The sequence below is a fragment of the Octopus bimaculoides genome, chromosome 5 (genome assembly GCF_046866305.1).
Source record: "Octopus bimaculoides isolate indiv1 chromosome 5, ASM4686630v1, whole genome shotgun sequence".
Taxonomy (NCBI): domain Eukaryota; kingdom Metazoa; phylum Mollusca; class Cephalopoda; order Octopoda; family Octopodidae; genus Octopus; species Octopus bimaculoides.
This window is the reverse complement of record NC_142932.1, coordinates 91,966,032-91,988,101: the sequence shown is the minus strand read 5'-3', so window position 1 is coordinate 91,988,101 and position 22,070 is coordinate 91,966,032. Positions and strand designations below refer to the sequence as shown.

Sequence of the window (22,070 nt, the reverse complement as noted above, 5' to 3'; positions counted from 1 at the left end):
TCTACCACTCGAGATTTAGCTTCTATTAGCACTCCAAACGACCGCATAGAAGCTGTTATTACGACTTTCAGATCGATATACAATTGTGAGACTTCAATGGTTAAAACCAACTTTCCGAAATTGTTTTCTGATATGAATGCTAAAAGGATTGCCATCTTATAAAATGGGCTTTACATTCTATATGCATCTTCATCAATACAGTTGGATATATATTCAATCGGATGTTTATATTCTATTCAGTGTTTTCTCTAACACCAAATGCTACACTATCAAAGACTGTTACTCTACCAAATCGGTCATGATGACATCAATAGTGCTATTGGAACTATAGACTATTTAATAATACGGCCAATCGACGATCCAAGAGAAGCCGATCTCTTATTGTAAGGATTTGCATAACAATAGTTATATATAATAATAACATTATTGATTCTATCCGTCCACTTTCTCTTCATATGACTATTATGTATTTGTATGAAAACACTTATATTATGAATATAAATACGCATATGTACATATAATACACAACCGCTGAGCTGTATCTCCAGACACACGCACATGCACATCCGCCTAACCGCACTTTAAGATAAGCTGATTAATAATAGTTTATTGATTTCAAAAATAAAGTGATTAGTCATAGCACTCCCCTTTTGTTTTCTGTATAAACACAAAACAAAAGAAAGTTACAGACTAATATTGCAACCGGATAGAATATTTCGGTTGGATACTCGGTTTAATATCACGTCCATTTTGTTAAAATCTGATTACTTTGAAGAGTTTCATAAATACAATATTGCATAAATTATATATGAATGTGTGTGTCTACGGCGGAAACACTTACACACATGCCATATATATATATATATTTGACGCCATACGAATTTCATAAAATTTCGAGAATTCTTTTTTAGAATACTCGAAGCACACACATAAAGCTACCCATAATAGTATGTAAATACTGCGCTGAATAACACTTTTGGATAGAAATAGTCGAAGGCTGCCCGTGAGATTCGATTCCACATATTCTATGGACATGACAGACGTTCTACTACTGTACCAAATACATCCTTCGATTTCCTCTATTCATTTTAATAACTTAATTCTTATTAGCGGACCGAGAAGATCAAGTAACAAAAACAATATCTTATAATTAATGTTGAAATACATTGACAATAATAATAATAATAATAATAATAATAATAATAATAATAATAATAAATATTTAGTATATTAATAAGTATTATCATGAACCGTTTAATAATTATATTGAAGTAGTGTTCTTTGATTTACTCATTAAGACGTCTAGCGTGTGATGAACATTGTGCAACCTATTGTATTTTAGATTTTCCAGTGTAGTGGACAATCAAATAAAATAAAATAAAAAATACAGGCTTAAATCAATAAGATAAACCTTTATGCAAGTGCCCGACGTGTTTAGGATACTGTTCTTAAAGAAGACGTTAAGGGCAAGACTGGAATGTGTTTCATCAATGAAATGTGTTGCCCGATCAGCGCAATCTGGAGCTAAATACTAAAAGCAACAACACTGAAACATGTTTCTTGTTGGCTAGGGTTGATGTGGAAATATATATATGCATCGAGGAAACTTATTTTATGGCAGTAAAACTTGGAAAAGTAGGAGGTAAAACACTGAGATTATAGAAAGCTGAGGATATGACTTGAGCGTGAAAGAGTATGTTGTTTAAAGGGAGGAAAAAGCAGCTGATGATAAATATAGACAAATGAATGATAAATAAGGGGTGTGATAAGTCTGAAGATGTGTTAGGAAAACATGAGAGGCAAATTGAATAAAAAGTTGATAGTGTTAGATAGATAAAGAAATAAAGAAAAGAAAATGACGACGTCAAAAACGTGGTGGCGGAAGCCCATAATGAAGGTGTCGGAAAAAAGAAAAAGAAAAGAGAAAAAAAAAAGGAAAGTATAAAGAGATATGGGAAGATAGATGCGTTACTGAAAGAAAGCTGCTGAGGGGAAGGTAATGAATGAAAGAAAAAGTGAGAGAAAACAAAAGGAAGCGGAAGTAGGATGGTAAAAATTGGAAAAGTCGTGAGAACGAAACAAAATACCTATACAGGTAATAGAATCGAGAGAAGTTATGAATAGAAGAAATAAATGATTAGAAAATTTCAAGGGGAGTGTATATTAATTAGTAAGGATGTAGTTGTGGTATGAAGGAACAGGCGAAGGAAAGGAGCTTGAAATGAAGGAAGGGTGATCAGTAAATAGCGGAATGGTGTGAACCAGAAGTCAAAAAGCGGATGATGGCGGAATTTTATATGAGTTATGGTTTTTAAGATGCAGCATCGTTGGCTTGCTACGTTGCAGAATTAGAGGATGTGAGGGTTTTTGTTGCCAATGGTGATGGTTTAGGTGCGGTGGTGCTTGTCCAAGTTTGGAACATTTGTGGCAAAGAAATGGAGAAACATTGAAGGTTAAAAGGATAGGCAAACATGGTATGTATGTATGTATGTAGTATGTATGTATGTAGGTATGTATGTATGTATATATGCATGCATGCATGCATGTATGTAATGTATGTTTGTATGCATGTATGTTTGTGTATTTATATATATATATATATATATATATATATGTATCTGTATTTATTATATATATATATATATGTATGTGTATTTATATATATGTGTGTATATATATATATATATATATATATATATATATATATATATATATATATATATGTATGTGTATTTATATATATATGTAAGTATGTATGTGTATTTATATATATATGTAAGTATGTATATAGATATATATATATATATATATATATATATATATATATATATATATATATATATATATATATATACGTATGTGTATATATGTGTGTATATCCATATATGTATGTGTATTTATATTTATGTAAGCATTCATGAATGTATGTACATATATATAATTTATGTATGTGTGTCTATATATGTGTGTGTGTGTGTGTAGCAAATTATCATTGAATTTTAAAACGTGGTTAGGACGGTTTAAAGACTATTCTTTGCACTTTATCACGGTTGAGGCCGTAAAATGCTGTTTAGAGCACGAGCCACACATGTCAATGGATCTTCTCATTCATTAAGTAAAACCATGTCCACCCAAAGAAAATATAGTGTTACACAAAAGGAATGGCCATATCAGTTACTATTATTGCTAAATTAACATTACTACTACAAGAACTCGTATCTTGGGATAGGAAAATTAACTCTTGCGTGATTATTAACAACACGTACGGCGCAGGAGTGGCTGTGTGGTAAGTAGCTTGCTTACCAACCACATTGTTCCGAGTTCAGTCCCACTGCGTGGCATCTTGGACAAGTGTCTTCTACTATAGCCTCGTGCCAACCAAAGCCTTGTGAGTGGATTTGGTATACGGAAACTGAAAGAAGCCCGTCGTATATATGTGTATATATATATATGCATGTGTGTGTGTGTGTGTGTGTTTGTCCCCCCACCAACGCTTGACAACCGATACTGGTGTGTTTACGTCCCCGTAACCTAGCGGTTCGGCAAAAAAAGAGACCGATAGACTAAGTACTAGGCATACAAGGAATAAGTCCTGGAGTCGATTTTCTCGACTAAATGCGGTGCTCCAGCATGGCCGCAGTCAAATGACTGAAACAAGTTAAAGAGTAACACACAAAAGAAAATTGAAATACTAGAAACACGCCGGAAAGATTAAAATGAAATGAAAATCACAAAGAAAACACACAGTCAACAATGAAGCATATAATGATGTATGAGAAAGCAAAAACTAAAACATGGATGTTTGTTTATTATAATGGATTTAGAATATGGCTTTATTTTGCCCTATAGTTTTCTTATATTCAGATCCAAGGAACCACACGATCTCTAGAGGGAAATATAAATGCATGACGGTTGTGCATTTTTTGTGAACGAGAAAATCTGTGTTAAAGAAAATTTATTAGCTACAAAAACTGGGAATCGAAGTAAAGAATTTACCCTGGGATTCTCGCAGTAGCTTTCATCTATTCTAATATGCTGACCTGCAATTGTTATAAATAGCGAACTAAGTGATAATTTACTTAATGTGGTAAACACGATAATTTTAATTAGTCTTGGCAATACGCAATGCATAAGCACATACACTAAATGAACGCGTTTAACGTATATAATAGGAATTTGTACAAGCATTAGCAATTATTTCATGCACCTTATTACATTTATTTTTGCTGCAAGGGGTTTTCAATCTAGAAGCTGCATAAGTAGTTATTAAATAATTGCAGACAATAGTCTTCCCATTTGACAATTACAATACTTCATATATGCATCTTTGGAATATATGTTTATTCTTCACTCACATACTAAAATACGTACGCATAAATTCTTAACACACTCTCATAACACACAGTTATCCATAAGCACACTTGCTTATCATCTATACTTACATACATAATATTTATATATCATGACGGAAATGTATAACATTCAGAGAAGCCAATAAGAATTGCTATATTCTAAACATTTTTCTTTCGTAATTCTTGAGTTGCTATGGGAATAGGAAAAATGTTCTCAGTCTGAATTTTTTTTTTCCCCTGATTATATTCTATCGAAGCCAAAGGAATCATTTTATAGCATTTTTCAGTAATTATAGCTGTTCAATATATCTTATTTATAAATTTATCTATTAGATATTCTTGTCGTTATCTACTTTGCTTTAAAATTGGAGCGTAGCGTTATGTAAGGAAAATGTAAACCAGCACCAGAAACATAGAAATTGCAAAAAAAAAAAAAAAAGAAAAAAACGAAGAATGACTTCCAATTACTAACAGAAGAAAGCAGCATCAACACCAGCTGTACAACTTCACCATTCCATTAAGAACAATTGCTGCAACATCGACATCGACATCGATTAGGATTGTAACAACATGCAGTAGTAACACATAAGCTACAATATGACCAACAACAAGAGATGCAATATTATCATGACTAAATGGAACATCCCCAATACTGCTACTACTACTACTACTGCTACTACTACTACTACTACTACTACTATCACCAACACCGCCACCGCCTCTACTGCTACCGTTATCGGGTCCACTAATTGCAATAAAACGAGGGGATACTTATCTTCGTTGCCATGGTTACCTGTACTGTTAACAAATATCTAAGAAATGGTTTCCAACAATATCCAGCTCTGAGAAACAGCTTCGCTTCCATCAACATCACTGTTGCTGTTACTTTCTACATCCGTTAACACCCTCCACTTGCACCCATCAAGCCTAACTAAAAACGGCAATGGCGATATCAACGAAGGAGCCTCGATGCTAGTCGCTCAAACTGCTAGAAATAGCAACCAAATCTCTTCCTTACATCACATCACATCTTACCTTCCTAAAGTAATAACAACACCTTGGATAATGTAGTCTTATGTATATTCGATAAAACGTGATGGCCAAGACTACAATGCGTTTGTTCATACTTCTACTCAGCAACAACAACAACAACAACAACAACAGCAAAAATGGTAATCACAATATCAGTAGTAACAGTAGTGACAATAGTAGCTATAAAAAAAAAACTAAAAAAAAAACTAAAGAACAGTCACTGCAAACTAAAGAAGTCAATTATACACATTACAAATTACCGTCAAAAACTTCTATTAAGTAAAGATTTATTTTCGATACAAGCTGCCGAATATCATTATATATAAATTCATAATGCATTTTTATTAATTTCCTTTTCCATATAATTCTATGATGCTTTATTATTCTCTTAGATTTGTAGGAAGTCTAATGGTGGATGTATGTGATAATGATGTCTTATTATAGATAATTGTGATGGGAAATAGGTTGGAGTATTGAGAGTAATATATGTAAAACAGCAAATTTTCTGATGCATATTCCTGTAATACTTTAATAAAAAAAAAGACGAAAGCTATGTAACACTTGGTATACGCATAAGGCGGCGAGCTGGCAGAAACGTTAGCACGCCGGGCGAAATGCTTAGCGGTATTTCGTCTGCCGCTACGTTCTGAGTTCAAATTCCGCCGAGGTCACCTTTGCCTTTCATCCTTTCGGGGTCGATTAAATAAGTACCAGCTATGCACTGGGGTCGGTATTATCGAGTTAATCCGTTTGTCTGTCCTTGTTTGTCCCCTCTGTGTGTAGCCCCTTGTGGGTAGTAAAGAAATAACACATACATAAAAACTCGCAGGTACACACATACGCACACACAAGTACATATCATGCATGTACGTATGTATATATATACACACCTATCTATCTATCTTCCTTCCTCTCTGCCCCTCTCTCTCTCTCTCTGTATGTATATATATGTGTGTGTGTGTGTGTGTGTGTGTGTGTATGCGTGGGTGCTCAATATCTCTCTCTCTCTCTCTCTCTCTCTCTCTCTCTATATATATATATATATATATATATATATATATATACCCAGTTATGTATCTATATGTACATGTGGATGAACGTATATACATACATGTACATATATATGCATATACTCATATATTGTTTGTATCACGGCAGAACGCACGCGTTACCTTTATACAGTAAGTTTTTAACTATTTTTCTAACGCGACTCTCTCTATTTCTATCTCCCCCTCTCATTCTTCCCTCTACTGTTCTTCGCCTCTACCTGTCACTACTTCTCTCTCTCTCTCTCTCTCTCTCTCTGTCTCTCTCTCTCTCTCTCTCTCTCTTGTTACTCGTCCTTCGCCTCTCACCGTTACTACTACTATCTCTCTCTCTCTCTCTACCTCTCGTTGCTCACTTTTATTCTACTTCCTCCCCTCCTTTTCCCTCTGCTACTCTGTCTCTTCATACAGCCTTGGTCACGTGTGTGCGGTTGCTATTTTTTTTCGTTCTTGGAATCACCAAGCTCGCACGTACTTCTTTGCCCCTCCTGTACGTGCTTCACAGCGTTCACGACATACACACTTCACGTCTGGCTGTACAGCCTTTTTGTTTGTTTATTTCACCGTTTCGTTTTCCTGTCTTGTTTTCCGTCCGCCACTACCCTCCACGAAAACAATTTAATTTGTGTTCGTGGGAAGAACCATTTTAACGATGCGTACTGCCTTGATTCTTCGAAACGCCGGAGTTTTAATGGTGGCAGCTGATGAAGGGGATGTTTCTATGTGGCCTGCTTGTTTGTTGCACCTTGTTTACCATTTTTGTCCTTGTTCTTTTGCCACGTCATGTACCCAGTTATGTATCTATATGTACATGTGGATGAACGTATATACATACATATACATATATATGCATATACTCATATATTGTTTATATATATATATATATATATATATATATATACGCGCTCACATACACACACACACACACACACACACATACGTGCTACCCAAGAAGATGTCTTAATTCATACAAAACTGAGGAAAATCTTATTCAAAAGTGATCCATGAAGTGTTTCACCGGTTCAGAGTTACAAAGTGAAACGGAGTTGAAAACAAAAGTATTCCATGCAAGTCATACGGTAGACTAACTTCTAACACAGCTTGCCATGTTAACAATATCTAGCTTGCAGTCTTTATGTGACCCTCGCAAAGAGAAAACGAGTCAGTCGTTAAATGAGGTCGTTTTGAAGACATCTTTGTTTAAGAACCTTATTTAGCCTAATTAACTTCTAAAGTGCTTAATTTTTATAGTCATGAATGTATAAACTAATTAATTCACGAGAGAACAAAGAATGCTCTATATACAGTTTTCCATACTTACACGTGCCAGTCAGGAATGCATCATAATTTATGCAAAACATATAAATCGGTCAGCCTCTGCATGCGTGTGCGCTCGTGTGTGTGTGTGTGTGTGTGTGTGTGTCTATATATATATAAACATACATGTATGCATGCATGCATGCATATCGACTTATGTACACTATAAAAATGTGTATATATACATATATATATATATATATATATAGGAGAATTTATGAAAAAATAACAACAGACAAAGACAGGTGGTGTAAACAACAAATGGATGTATTAGTTTAACGCTCGGGAATAGAGAAAGTCTTATATATATATATACATATGCATGCATACATATCGATTTATATATATATATATATTATAGACATGTGCGTGTGTATACATTTGTGCATGCATACAAATCGATTTATATATATATTATAGAAATGTTTGCGTGTATGTATATATATATATATATATATATATGTGTGTGTGTGTGTGTCTGTGTGTGTGTGTGTGTGTGTGTGTGTGAGCGTGTGGGTATGTGTTTATGATACGAAAATAAATATCACGAAGACGAAGTAAAAAACAAAATGGGGATTGGAAGAAATCTTTAATGCTTGCAGCCTGCACTCTTCTACAGAAAGAAAATATGGGGAGATAGAAAAGATCAAGCGAAACTCAAGTAGGCGGTTACGCATGCTGAAATTAAACATACATACATGCATGCATACATTCATGCATGGACAGCTGCTTCGAAACTTCCAGCTTCTATATCCAGACTATGAGTTCATATTCATTCCAATAATAGTTGGAACACTAGTTTTTGTTAGGAATTACTTAAAGGAGAAGCTGGATAAACTGGGATTTTTAGAAAGAGAAATCGACCGGCTGATTCGTACATTACAAGTGCAATCTGTGAGTGGAACAGTAAAAATATGCAAGACTTTCCTCAAGTTCCAAATATGAATTTGTCTGTGTTAAGTACGTCTCAAAGATGGAACCTGGTATCTTTGTTGGAAACCTCCTCAGCGGAACATTTATAATAATTAAATAAAAGAAGAGACATGCATGCATGCATGCATACATACATACATACATACATACATATGTATGTATATCGATTAATATTATCATGTATGTCGATTAATATTACCAGTTCTATAGGTAATGATTTTCGAATTATTTTTCCGCTTGCTTAACAGAGCAGGTGCACGTTTGTCATTTCAACTATAATTTTCACAGCTAAGACTTACAAATAAATAAATTGAACATGATCTGCAGCGTACATGTTTCAGGTATTCTGAATTTTTATGTTTTTTTTTTCACACAACCGCAGATATATGTGCGCGCGCGCGCGCGTATGTATATATATATATATATATATGTGTGTGTGTGTGTGTGTATGTATGTATGTATGTATGTATGTATCTATCTATCTATATATATATGTATATATATATATATATATATATATATGCGTGTGTGTGTACATCTATCTATCTATCTATCTATCTATCTATCTATCTATCTATCTATCTATCTATCTATCTATCTATCTATCTATCTCTTCTCACGGACGTGCTGTCACATCGGCTGCGAAGGTAAACGTTTATTTGACCTTTTACTGTCCACATTTTGTTGGAATTTTTTAATAATTTTGTTGCGAAGCACCTAGGCTTCATTTGTGTGTATTTTCAAGGGCAGGAATTGACCCCCAGGGGCAGTTTCGGCCCTAGCAAAATACAAAAATTTCCTTCTTGACATTTGAAAAATGTCGAGAAACATAATTTTGGAACGCTTGTCTTGTTCTTTTGACAAGCATTTCCCGAGGCTTCAGATGCCAGAAGAGAAAAAAGAACAGAATAGCGCGTGCTCATGCAGTGACACGAACGCAGTTGCTATAAACGTCACAAAGACTGTGAGTACAGCTACTAACAGCCCTCTCACCACCACCACCACCACCACCACCACCAACACCAACAACAAAAACAAAACTGTAACCAAGGTTACAAAACCATGCGTGAAAACCGTCACAAATGTCTCTGACGTAAGCACCACTGCTGCTGACGCCATCATCACCACCACCAACGACAACAACAACAACAACAACAACAACAGCAACAACGACAACAACAACAACAACAGCAACAACAAGGAAGTAAAGTTATCGGCCGTCAGCAATGACACCATCACCTGTTCAACAAACTCTGCTGCCACTACCACCACCTTTGAACCAGGCAGTACATACACCAACATAAACAAAAATATCCAGAAGAACATGTCCGCCAGCACAACAAAAACAAATTTCGCAAATGCTCTAAAGGAAAAAAGAACAACAGTGACATTCACACAAAAACAAATAAAAGACACAAAATCCCTTCTTACGAAAGAAGGAGATGATGTCAGAATTAACATCCCAAAAGATATTATAGAAATGAAAAACAAAAAGTGCATCATTTATAAACTGGTAAACACAAAAACCAGACGTGTAGAAAATGTTAGCACAGATAAAATTGAAGTTTGTCTTAGAAAAATTTGGCCTTATCAGAATCATGTCACCTGGGGAAGGAAATTCGGAACGGTGCAAGTAAGGTTTCTGGATGAAAATTTAGCTAAACAATTTTCGACACTCTCTCTCCGCACAGATGACTTGGTAATGATACCGAGTTATCTAGGACAGAGAGTGACCAAAGTTATGATAAAAAATGTGCCATCGGAGGTGGACACCCAATGGCTGATATCGGCCGTGTGCCTGGAAATGGAGGAGGCAAATATTTTGGAGATTACGGTCGGAGAGGAAAAGAACTGGGGAGGGAAAAATCTGGAAATCCTTCTCCACATCACGGAGGAGGCTTCACAGAAAATTCCTCCAAACATTAGATTGGCAGAGGACCACAAGCTGTATGTGGTGGTAGAGGGCAGGCGACCTCGCTGTTACCTATGCAACAGCGAAGCACATCTGAAAAAGGACTGCCCTCTGGCCGCTAAACAAAAACAACAACAACAACAACAACAACAACAACAACAGAAGCAACTACCAAATACCCCCAACAGAAAAACCTTACTACCAACACCACCAGCAACGCAAAAAACAACAACAGAAATATCAGCAATAACCACAACAGAAAAGACAACAGAAACTGCAAAAACAGAAGAAAAAAAAGAAAATTCCAAGACTGCCTCTCCCTCCCCCATATCACATACACCACACATAAATAACAAGGAGCCAACATCAATAAAAACAGCAACACAAACATTCACAGAAACACACACAGACGCACAAAATTTGCCGTTACCTCTTTCTGACTCCTCAGATCTCCCATCATCCGATGAAGAGAGTGGGGAGGAGTGGAAAATAGCTACGAAAGGAAAGAGGAAGCGCAGTAAGAAGAAAACAAAACAAAATGCAAACACAAACAAAGCAGGGAGATTCACATCTCCCGAAAATACTACTAACACCAATAGTAATATAAAAAAAACAATGCTAACAGCAATAGACAGTACAAACACAGAGTTGATGAATTACATCAACTCTAAAACAAACATCACAAATAACTATATCAAAACCAACAACCACCCACGTACAACACCGCCAAAACACATTAAAATTATTCATGTAACACCAGCATTACACAACACAATAAAATCCCTCTACCCCAACTCGGTAGGGGGTTTCCAGAAATATTTGTGCAAGAAATTGTACAATAGCCTCCTTGGTGAAAAATCCAAGGAGGAAACAAAACTTTCTAACGGCAAGTAACACTCTGTTCTTTTGTTTTGTGCTTTAAAGCACACGTATAAATAGAATCATGGTGAAGATTGGTTGTGTGAATGTGCGTGGCTTAGGGTCCCCTTGGAAACAAGGGTACCTCTTAAATGACATCAAGTCACACAATTTGGATATCATAGCCATTAGTGAGACCAGACTCCATGAACCGCGGGCCCTAAAGTCCATGTTTGGCGGACAGTTTAACATTTATTTTTCTCCCTGTCTGACGAGGATGGGCGGTAGTGGCACGGCGGTTCTTTTTCGCAAGAGTCTGGATCTCCAAGTAAAGACGATATTTACGGACCCGGAGGGTAGACTGGTTGTCCTAGATGTGGACGGCAGCGATGGAGGCGCTTTTCGGTTGCTGGCAGTTTATGTGCCTCCTTTAACAGGTCGGTCAGACTTCTTTCGACGTCTAGAAGTATTCCTGGGAACGTCTCGTCCCTTACTTTTAGTGGGGGATTGGAATGCTACCTTGGACACGCATCTAGACTACGTGGGGAGTGACAAAAGTAGAAGGGGATGCAAAGGCCTCATAGACCTGCTCAGACGCTTCCAGTTGTCTGACAGGTACCGACTCGACCACCCAAATGTGCCAACGTGGACTTGGAGCAACCGCATTGGGTCGTCGAGATCGTATCTAGATAGGATAGTGTGTAGGACAAGAGATAGAGATAGTTTAGGATGTCCACAGTTCCACATAGTCAGCTACACGGATCACAAACTTGTGACGTGTACGCTAGACTTAGATAAGGCACATAGGCAGGGTCCCGGTTACTGGAAACTAAACGCGTCTTTCCCGTCGAGACAGGTTTTCAGAGACCGGATTAGCACGTTAGTAAAGAGGGCTTTGACGGGAGCCATCGTCAACAACAAATGGTGGTTTGCCCTCAAGAGAGCAGTGAGGGCGGAAGCAATAAGGTATAGCAGGGCACTAGCTGTAGAGAGGAACAGAGAAGAGGGGGAGCTAGTGATAAAGTTAGAAGAGGCATTGCGAAGTGGCATCGCATCCGACGTTTTAGCGGCGAGGTTGGCCCTCGACCAACACTTCAATGCTAAACACGAAGGGTGTGCTGTCAGGGCAAGGATGCGTGCTCTGAGGAATGAAGGTGTTGGAGCCGCACGAGAGGCCCGGGTGGCGGAGGCGCAGCGGGGTAACAGAGCCACCATCCGGTCTCTGGTAGACGAACAGGGGCGCGAATTGCTCGAGCCGAGCAAGATGTGCGAGGCGTTTCAGCGGCATTTTGCCCGACTGTTCGGGAGGAGTGGCGAGCGAGAAGGCAGGGTGGACTTTAGTGCCTACCTGCACAGCTTGCCACGACTCTCGGCAAGAGAGGCGGAGTGCTGCGAAGGGGTCATCACGGCGGAGGAGGTGAGGGACGCGATGGCGGGTTGCTCGACGGACAAATCTCCGGGTTTGGATGGTCTGCCCTACGAGCTTTACAACTGTATGCCAGACTTGTTTGGAGAAGTCTTGGCGGTCGTGTACTGCAACTGGCAGCAGAACGGGAGCATTCCCGGTTTTGTGAGCCGAGGAGCGGTAACGCTGCTGAAGAAAGATCCAAACAAGGGGGACGCCATAGATAACTTTAGGCCCATCACTCTGCTCAATGCAGACATGAAAATTTTGGCCAAGGTGTTAGCCAAGCGGTTGGCGTTTGTCATCGAGAAACTGGTCGGCACGGAGCAGACGTGCGCCGTGCCGGGCCGGAGCATCCATGACAACCTCCATCTGATGCGCTACATCATAGAGAGGGTAGTTAAGGAACCTGGCATGGGTGGGGCCCTGATCAATTTGGATCAATCGAAAGCTTTCGATAGGGTAGACCATCGATACTTGGAGGCCGTCCTCGAAGCGGCCGGCTTCGGTCCCGTTTTCCGCGGCTGGATGGCTGCCTTGTACACAGGCATCCGTTCGGTTGTTCGCGTCAATGGACGTCTATCGGGACCCTTCGACATTGCACGTTCGGTTCGTCAGGGATGCCCCCTGTCGCCGCTCCTGTACGTATTGACTCTCGAGCCACTACTGCGGAAGCTGGCGACGCTGAGGGGCATCCCGCGAGAACTGGGGTGCGGGACGAGCGTGTCGGCATACGCGGACGACGTCACCGTCATAGCGTCTAGCCACGAGCACATCGAGCTTGTCGGCGAGACGCTGAAAGACTACGAAGCGGTGACGGGAGCGAAAATCAACCGGGATAAGTCGGTGGGTTTGCTGCTCGGCACCTGGAGAAGCAAGCCCATACCGTCCGGCAGCGCCTCAGTAGTGGGACGCTGGACGGACGGTCCGGTCAAGTTGCTCGGAGTCTGGTTCGGTCCGGACCTGCAAACGGAGAAGAACTGGGACGAGATAACGAGTAGGGTGGCCACTCTCTGCCGGCAATGGTCCGAGAGGAAGCTGTCCCTAAAAGGTCGGGCGGAGGTGGCGAACGCGTACATCGCGTCCGTCATCGAATACCGCCTGACCGTCGTGCCTTGTCCCGATCGCGCCATCACCGAAATGGAGCGCATCCTCTTCCGCTTTTTGTGGAAAGGAAGCGTTCCGATGGTGAGGCGATCCGTTTGTTGCCAACACCCGCTGAAAGGAGGGCTGGGCATGCCGTGGTTGATGATGCGCAGACATGCGCTGAGACTGCGACATCTCCGGCTCTACGTAGACGACGGTGAGCAGGTGTGGTCGCCGTTTGTGCGACGCGCTTTCCCGCAGCTCGTCTCCATGACCGAGCTGCAGTCGTGGATCAAAAAGAGGCCGAGGAATGGCGAATGGCACCGTGAGTGTCGCGTTGCTCTGCAACAACTTTGCCGTCCCGGGTCGACCTTGAGCGGCTGTATCACAACGAAGTCATTCTATAGGGGATTAGTGGAGGGCAGGTACGACGACGATCTCGGGGCGAACCTGGGCGTCGACGAGGAATACCTGACCCGCCTGTTCAGGACGACTTTCGGGCCGGGACCTATGGACAACTTCCAGAGATCCCTGGCCTGGCAGTGTTACCGAGAGGCGCTACCCGTTCGGGATAAGCTCTATAGACACGGCTCGCGAAATGTGGGGCCGACCTGCCCGAGATGCGGTCAGAGCGATGAAACCGTTCTGCACGCACTCGTGCGGTGTCCAACCATTTCGGGGCTGTGGGCTTATGTCGAACGACTGCTGTCGCGTGTGGGACGAGTCGGTTTATCAACCGAGTCTATCGTCAATATCGTCACGCCTCCTTCCTTTAAACGGGAAGGAAGAGCTGTATTTATCGTACTTGTGGCTATGGCCAAAGAATGCATCTGGTGGACGCGTCTGAAAGGATTAGAGACAAATACTTTCCTCTCTGGTCAATCTCTCATCAACTTTTTCAAGTATCACTTGAAAAGGAAGGTGAGAGTAGAGAGGCAAGTGTTGTCTAGCAAATGTTTCGAAAAAAGATGGATACATGTAGCAAGAATGGCACGTATAAATGACGAAGCCACCTTGACCATGATTCTATAAAACGTTTTAAAATTTTGTAAACAGAGAAATTTTATTTAACAAACTGTGACGCTAAAGACCGAGGTTACCGTGGTCTTTTCGTAGGTTTTTCTTTCCACGGATAACCTCCCCATTTATTGGGAATTTTTTGTATTTTTCGTATTTTTTGTAAATACCCCAAACGTTTTGCGATGTTTTTTTTTTTTTTTTTTTTTTTTTTTTTTCATCGTTGTCCCCACTTTTGTTTTTTTTCTGCTTTGTTTTCGACCCCCTCGAAAAGAAAAACTCTACATTTGTATTTTGTCCCCTCTGTGTTGAGCCCTGTGTGGCTAATAAAGAAACCTATCTATCTATCTATCTATCTATCTATCTATTTATCTATCTGTCTGTCTGTCTCTCTCTCTCTCTCTCTCTCTCTCTCTCTAGAGTACGTCCTGCCTTATCTTCGAAACGTCGAGTTAGAATAGAGGCAGCTGATGAATAATTCCACGTGGCTTTCTGTTTTCCTATGTGTTCGTTCCGTTGTCTGTAGTTCATTGTTCTAACGTCCTGTACCCTGATATGCATCTATATACACATGTAGATGAAAGTATATACATATATGTGTGTATACATGCATATATATTTTTTGTATTATATATATATATATATATATATATATATACATACATACATATACACGCACGAAAAGAAAAAGACTGGGGCAAGAAAGAGAGGCATATATGTATAAACAACACACAAACGTACACGCGCACACACACACACACACTCACTCACATGTGTCATGTGTGCATGCATGTGTTTGCGTACGTGCGCATGTATGTGTGACTATTTTCACACAAGTCGATCTACAACATATACGCAAACAATTATACGGACCTACAAGCATATAACCATTATATGCTTCTTTTCTTCAGATGTGCAATAAAATTGTAAGATGAGATTCAAGAGATTATAAAGCTTGCAAAATGCATGTGTGTTAAGACATGTTTCCAGTTAAGGAAATCTATATCTTTCCTTTTCCTCTTTCTCCACTTTCTACCATTCTCATGTAGATATTATTATTATATCTCTCCATCGTATTTTCAGAAAATATTTGATACATGTTACCGTCCTCTACTGTTGCGGGAAAATTTCATCAGTAATGACACTTTGATGGCAACATTAAAGAATCTGAACTGCTTACCAAACGTTATTACTACACCTACACATAGCACCGCTCGCACACACACACACACACACACACACACACACCTTCATGCGTGCTTATGTAAAAGTGAGAATCAGATGTACATAATAATATATAGTGATAAAACTGTATATCATATTTTACTTGTTTCCGTCATCGGATTGCGGCCATTCATTCGGCACCGCCTTGAAGGGTTTTAGTTGAACGAATTGACTCCAGTACTTAATGTTTTAAAAAAACCTATTATTTATCCTATTGGTCCCTTATATTAAACTGCTAGGATACCAGTACATAAACAAACCAACAGGCGGTGATGGGGCACATACACAATCACGCGCACACAGGTTTATATACAAGGGACTCCTTCCAGTTTGTGTCAACTAAATGCACTTACAAACCTTTAGTTGGCCCTGTGCTATAGTAGAAGACACTTGTCCTAGTTGCCATCTAGTAGGTCTGAACCCGGAACCATGTGGTTGGGAAACAAACTGCTTATCACAGTATCATGTCTGCACATTTATTTTCAAAAACATAGAAACGTATAGAAGCTATTATACTGACGTTAGTCTATGAAATCCAGCATTTCATGTCCTTTCAACTCTTCAGGGAATAAATAAGAGTAATTATTCTTTGCTTCAACATAAAGCTCTGAGCGAAGTTTCTAATTTATTTAAAGTTTAGTATTCTGTATTGTATTGTTTATCTCATCATCTGTAATGAATCTTTTCAAATATAACGTGAATATTGAATGCTACTTGAAGTTAAGTATTCTATAGCATTGTTTCTGCTTTATTTTTCTATTATTTGAAGATGTACTTTTCGATGTATTTCTAGTGTCATCGGTTCAGTCTTCGGGTAGTATTTGTATTTATTGTTAGTTAATTGGTGTCCAAGTTCCGATTTTCAAAGTCACAACGTTTGCATTGCTACACGAGAAAAGTTAAGTGAAATATAGAATCGAGTAACAATTCAAGAACATTTAATTGATTTTTGAGGGAAAATTCATAAAAAATGGGGAGGTTATGTTTTGTAACAATAAACCCAAAATGAATTTCTGGCTGTTGCTCGGAGATACAAACTAACAATAGGACAGAATAATTCCTGTTGACTCAAAAGTAAAGGAGCAAAAACCAGATAAGCAAAATATCTGATCTACCATCACACGATTTCTTTGCACGAACACCAAGCTCTTTGTGATAGCTCTATCTGCTATAAAAAGCAGCTGATCCTTCCTGAATCCTCATCTTGCAGTTTAAAAAATGGAAGTTATTTTAAATGGTATTCATTCTATAGATATTTTTTTTATAGAGTAACTAATTTAATTGATGTTGTGAAGGGCGCTCTTTTCTACGGTATTAAAAACCTATGTATATGCACATAAACAAACACATGAGGGATGTCTGTATACTTTCTGTCAACCAAAATTCTACCCATAAAGTGTTGCCCAGCCGAGGTTACGGTAGAAAACACTTGCCTAATGTGTTGAGTGATGGGTTTAAACTCAGAATCACGTCGTTACGAAACTAGCTTCTTAGCCACTTAGCTATGTATGTACCTACAGATATACACAGATACGGAATGATCATGGCTGGTATGCCATTGGTTGTAGAGCTCATTAATTGGAGCTAATCTGGAGCTTGATAACAACAGTAACAATTGACAGATATTTTATCGACCGCGAAATGAAGAGAAAAATCGACCTCACCGGGATTAGATCACGATACAACAGGCATGTTGTTCTAGGCTCTGCTGAATCAGCCAATCCCCCGCGGTGTTGTCCTCAATAATATTACAAGCGTAATACTACTCCGTCGTCTTACAGGTGTTATTTCTCACCTGAATGTCACAGAATAATAAATTGTATATATTACATTGTTGCCATTGCTTTTTGCTAATAGAATATATGCTCTGTTTATCAGTCGTGGTCCCTGACAAAATGTTTTTTGTCTCCTTGTAAATAAACAATACTTTAAATCCATCATCTCTATAAGTAAGTACTTTGTAGTCTATTTGTTATAGCAAATTCACTTTGCACAAAAGTACCATTGTGATTGACATATATTCTTTTCACCCGCGCGCTATGAACCGTTTAAATGGCTACCTTTTATAGTCTTTTCGTCTTGATTTCTATTTACAGGGATCAATGAGACAGCAAATGTGATTCTGAAACGTCCAGCACGAAATCAAATTAAAGCAGGATCAGACGTTATTCTGCGGTGTGTCATTCAAGGAAACCCAGTACCATCAATATTATGGTACAGAAACAAATTCAGGTAAATAATGATTCTTTTCGTTTTCTTTTTTCTTTATAGCATAGAGACGAATTCTGAAGTTCGTAGTGGGATTTAAGGAAACTGTAATGTTTATGCTTTTCAAAAGGTCACAAGAGATGTAGCTTTCATGAAGAAGTTTGAAATAGTAATGGAAATTTGGGATTCCAGTTCGATAACTTCATACAAATCCACTTTGTAGGATTAAAAATATATCTATTACAGAATAATAGAAAGTTAATGCAAACAACTACAAACACGCACTGAACAAAAATCTGTTTAACGTCTATTGAAACAGATCTGGCTGAAGTAAAATATAGATTGTTGTGAAGAGAAAAGAGAAACAATTACAGAATTTGTGAAAATGTTAGGAACTAATCTGAGAATGGGGCCATAGAATTCTATACTAAAGCTATGGCTAGAATAGCCTCTGCATGACTAATATCTAACAAAAGTGTACCAAGTGGAATCAGACAAAGAAAAATTGCAGCGCAGACTTATGAAATGCCAGGCTCAAGCTGAAACTGAATGATTCTCTCGTAGCATAATATCAAATTTTTCCTAGCAAAAAACACAACTAGTGAAATGCATTATATTGCCACAGAGTATGTGGAGGTTGGGGAAAAACGGTTAACCAAATTGTCACTGGTTGCCAAGAAAGTGTACGTCTACGGCAATTATAGAAACGGAACTGTCATACACTGAAATCTATGCCTACATTACGAAGATACCAGCCCAAAATTGATTGGTGGTACTAAGATCTCAGGGTAAGAAACATTGACCATACTATAGCACATGCCACTCTAAACAGATTACGACTGGTAGGTCAGATATTATTGTCAACGAATCCTTAAAAGGAAAAAAACTTCCTTACTGAAATAGATATGAAAACTGAGATAACCAGGATGTGACGACTGTAAACAGAGATAGTCCCTATTATAATAGGCGGATTATGAATCAGTAAAACACTTGCAGATAAGTTTCGTAAATAAAATCTCAAGATTAAGAAATATGCGGAACACAGTAAATTGGAGCACCACAGAAAATGCAAAAGCAAACAAAATACTGAACATATTCTGGACATATTCAAAACTCACAGAGATGTACTCGGTACAAGAGTGAAAATACTCAGTAAGACGACTAAAATCTTATTATTTATTCTTATATGATATCTTTTAATTTAGTTGGCGACATGCATTTCAAATGGTTATGAAATATGTGCATAGTATGTGTCCTTCAGAGCGGTGTGAAGTAAAACTGGTAAAAACATTGAACGAGCTCAAAGTTTCACCAAAGAAAACACCCAAAACAAGCTTGAGAAACTACATATCCGACCCCTTTATACACGGATCACTCTATCTATCGTCTAGATCTTCTAAACCTGTCTGCGAGCACCCGTCAGTCGAAGATAAACTTCGATGTCTCCCATATTCTTTGGAAAGTGCTGCCTAAGCTGTTGATGTGGCCTTTTTGTAACCCTTCAACAACCTTCTGTCCTAATTGGAAATCTAAATTGCCGGGGAATTCTAGTTTTGCAGGGTCCATTACAAAATTATATGCATATCTCGTAACAGCAGTAGCCAGAGCTTCACAAGATCAACAAAAATAACAACACTAGCATCAATATTAGCTGTTCATACCGATCTTTAATTTATTTGAGAGGTATATCAGATAGTATGGCTTTCATATAGATGACTCCAGCGCGACTAAAAGCCATCAATGGTTTCAATGAAAGTAGCCTGGATATTTATCCCTGAACCCCTTTATTTGAATATAAGGCCTTAAGAGATTCAGATTTTCTTTGTGGCTATATATCATTAAGTATTCCCTGTAAGAATTGAAATTACCTGAGGCAGGAAGCGAGGTGATTTGTATATGAATCAGTTTCTGTACACATACACGCACATTAGTGTATAGATATACACCCACTCAGACGTGAACTTCAGAGAGAGATATAAATTTGTAAACGATATTTATTTGCAGACATTTAATATTGGGTCCATTGAAATCTTAGATGAAATTATATATATATATATAAATATATATATATATATATATATATATATATATATATATATATATATATATATATATATATATATATATATATATATATATGTATGTGTGTGTGTATATATCGAAATGTATATGTATATTGGTATCTGTGTGAGTTTGTGTATCGATATATGTACACACACACACACACACACACACACACACACACACACACATATATATATATATATATATGTTTATGCATGTATATATACATACTTACATGTATATGTGTGTTTGTCTATAAATATGCGTGTGTATGCGTACACACTTATACACGCACACACGCAAATAAATGTAAGCACGTATGCATACACATATGCACGCACACAAACACGAACGTATTCAATTGAATAATTGAATATATGGTGAAGGTTTGTACATAGATTTTTTTTCGTTCAGAAACTCTTTGATTAATACTGCATTGCCAAGTATTTGATGTTATCCGTCTTGCAGCAACAACCTACTACTTTGGTAAACACCATAGGTTGTACAGAAGGTCATAGGACCATATTGTTTTATATATCAGACATAAACAACTTCTCTCACGAAAAATAGCAAATCTGTTAGATATGAAGCACGGAAAAAAAAAGGAAAAAACATGACACAAAACGAAACGGAACAAAAACATACCTGTTTGTTGGTGATAATCGGTAGTGGTTTCGAATTGGAATAGGTGAGGAGCGACGGATATGAAAGAGTGAGATTAAGGGTAAAATAAAATAGTATAGAATTCACAAAATGATAGGTGATGGAAGGAGCGAGGTACTGTGTGACTCAGCGAGAGAGAGAGAGAGAGAGAGAGAGAGAGAGAGAGAGAGAGAGAGGGTGGATAGGGAGAGAGAGGTAAAGAGAGAGTACAAACAAGTCTTAGGCTCGGTGGGAGAATGAGTCGTGATAAAGGTGAGCTAAGAAACTTGTACTAGATCCAAGGAACGAAATAAAGTTTCAAAGATGATTGGCACGTAAGGAAAATAGAGCCACTCTAGTAGAAAACTCGCAATCTAGTGATGACACTAAGCATCAAATCTTTCTTTTATCTTTTACTTGTTTCAGTTATACTATTGCGGCCATGCTGGGGCAGGAGCACCTCCTTAATGGATTTAGTCGAACAAATCAATTATACTATTTTTTCTATGACTAGTACTTCATCGATCTCTTTTGCTATGCGACGGTGGGAACAAGCGCAAACACATAAACGCACGCATATATATATATATATATATACATACACACACACACACACATATATATATATATATATATATATATATATATATATATATATATATGTATGTATGTATGTATGTATGTATGTATATGCATGCATGCGACAGCCTTCAATCAGTTTCCGTCTGCAGAATCCATTCAAAAGACTTTGGTCAGCTCGTAGATAGAGTAGAAAACACTTGCCCGAGATGCCTCACATTGAGACTGAAGTCGAGACTATGCGGTTCTTACCACACTGCCACGCTAGCGACCGTAAAAAGTACGCACAACTCTCTGGTAGGAAATAGAACACCGGTGTCCTGCTTGACAGTTGGCTATACTTACCGCTATACTACCGACGAGTCAATATGCGTTTCGAATTTTGGCGCAAGGCC

The 22,070-nt window shown here is 38.4% G+C and overlaps 1 protein-coding gene across 2 annotated transcripts in view; it reads left to right on the top strand.

The window, feature by feature from the left end:
- LOC106880012 (inactive tyrosine-protein kinase 7) overlaps positions 1-22,070 on the top strand; it is a 420,029-nt gene that overhangs the window by 238,237 nt on the left and 159,722 nt on the right. For both annotated transcript variants that reach the window (XM_089352635.1, XM_089352634.1), the window contains exon 3: positions 18,279-18,414. In XM_089352635.1, the coding sequence (XP_089208761.1) occupies positions 18,279-18,414 (136 nt within the window). The remainder of the gene's footprint in view (positions 1-18,278; positions 18,415-22,070) is intronic.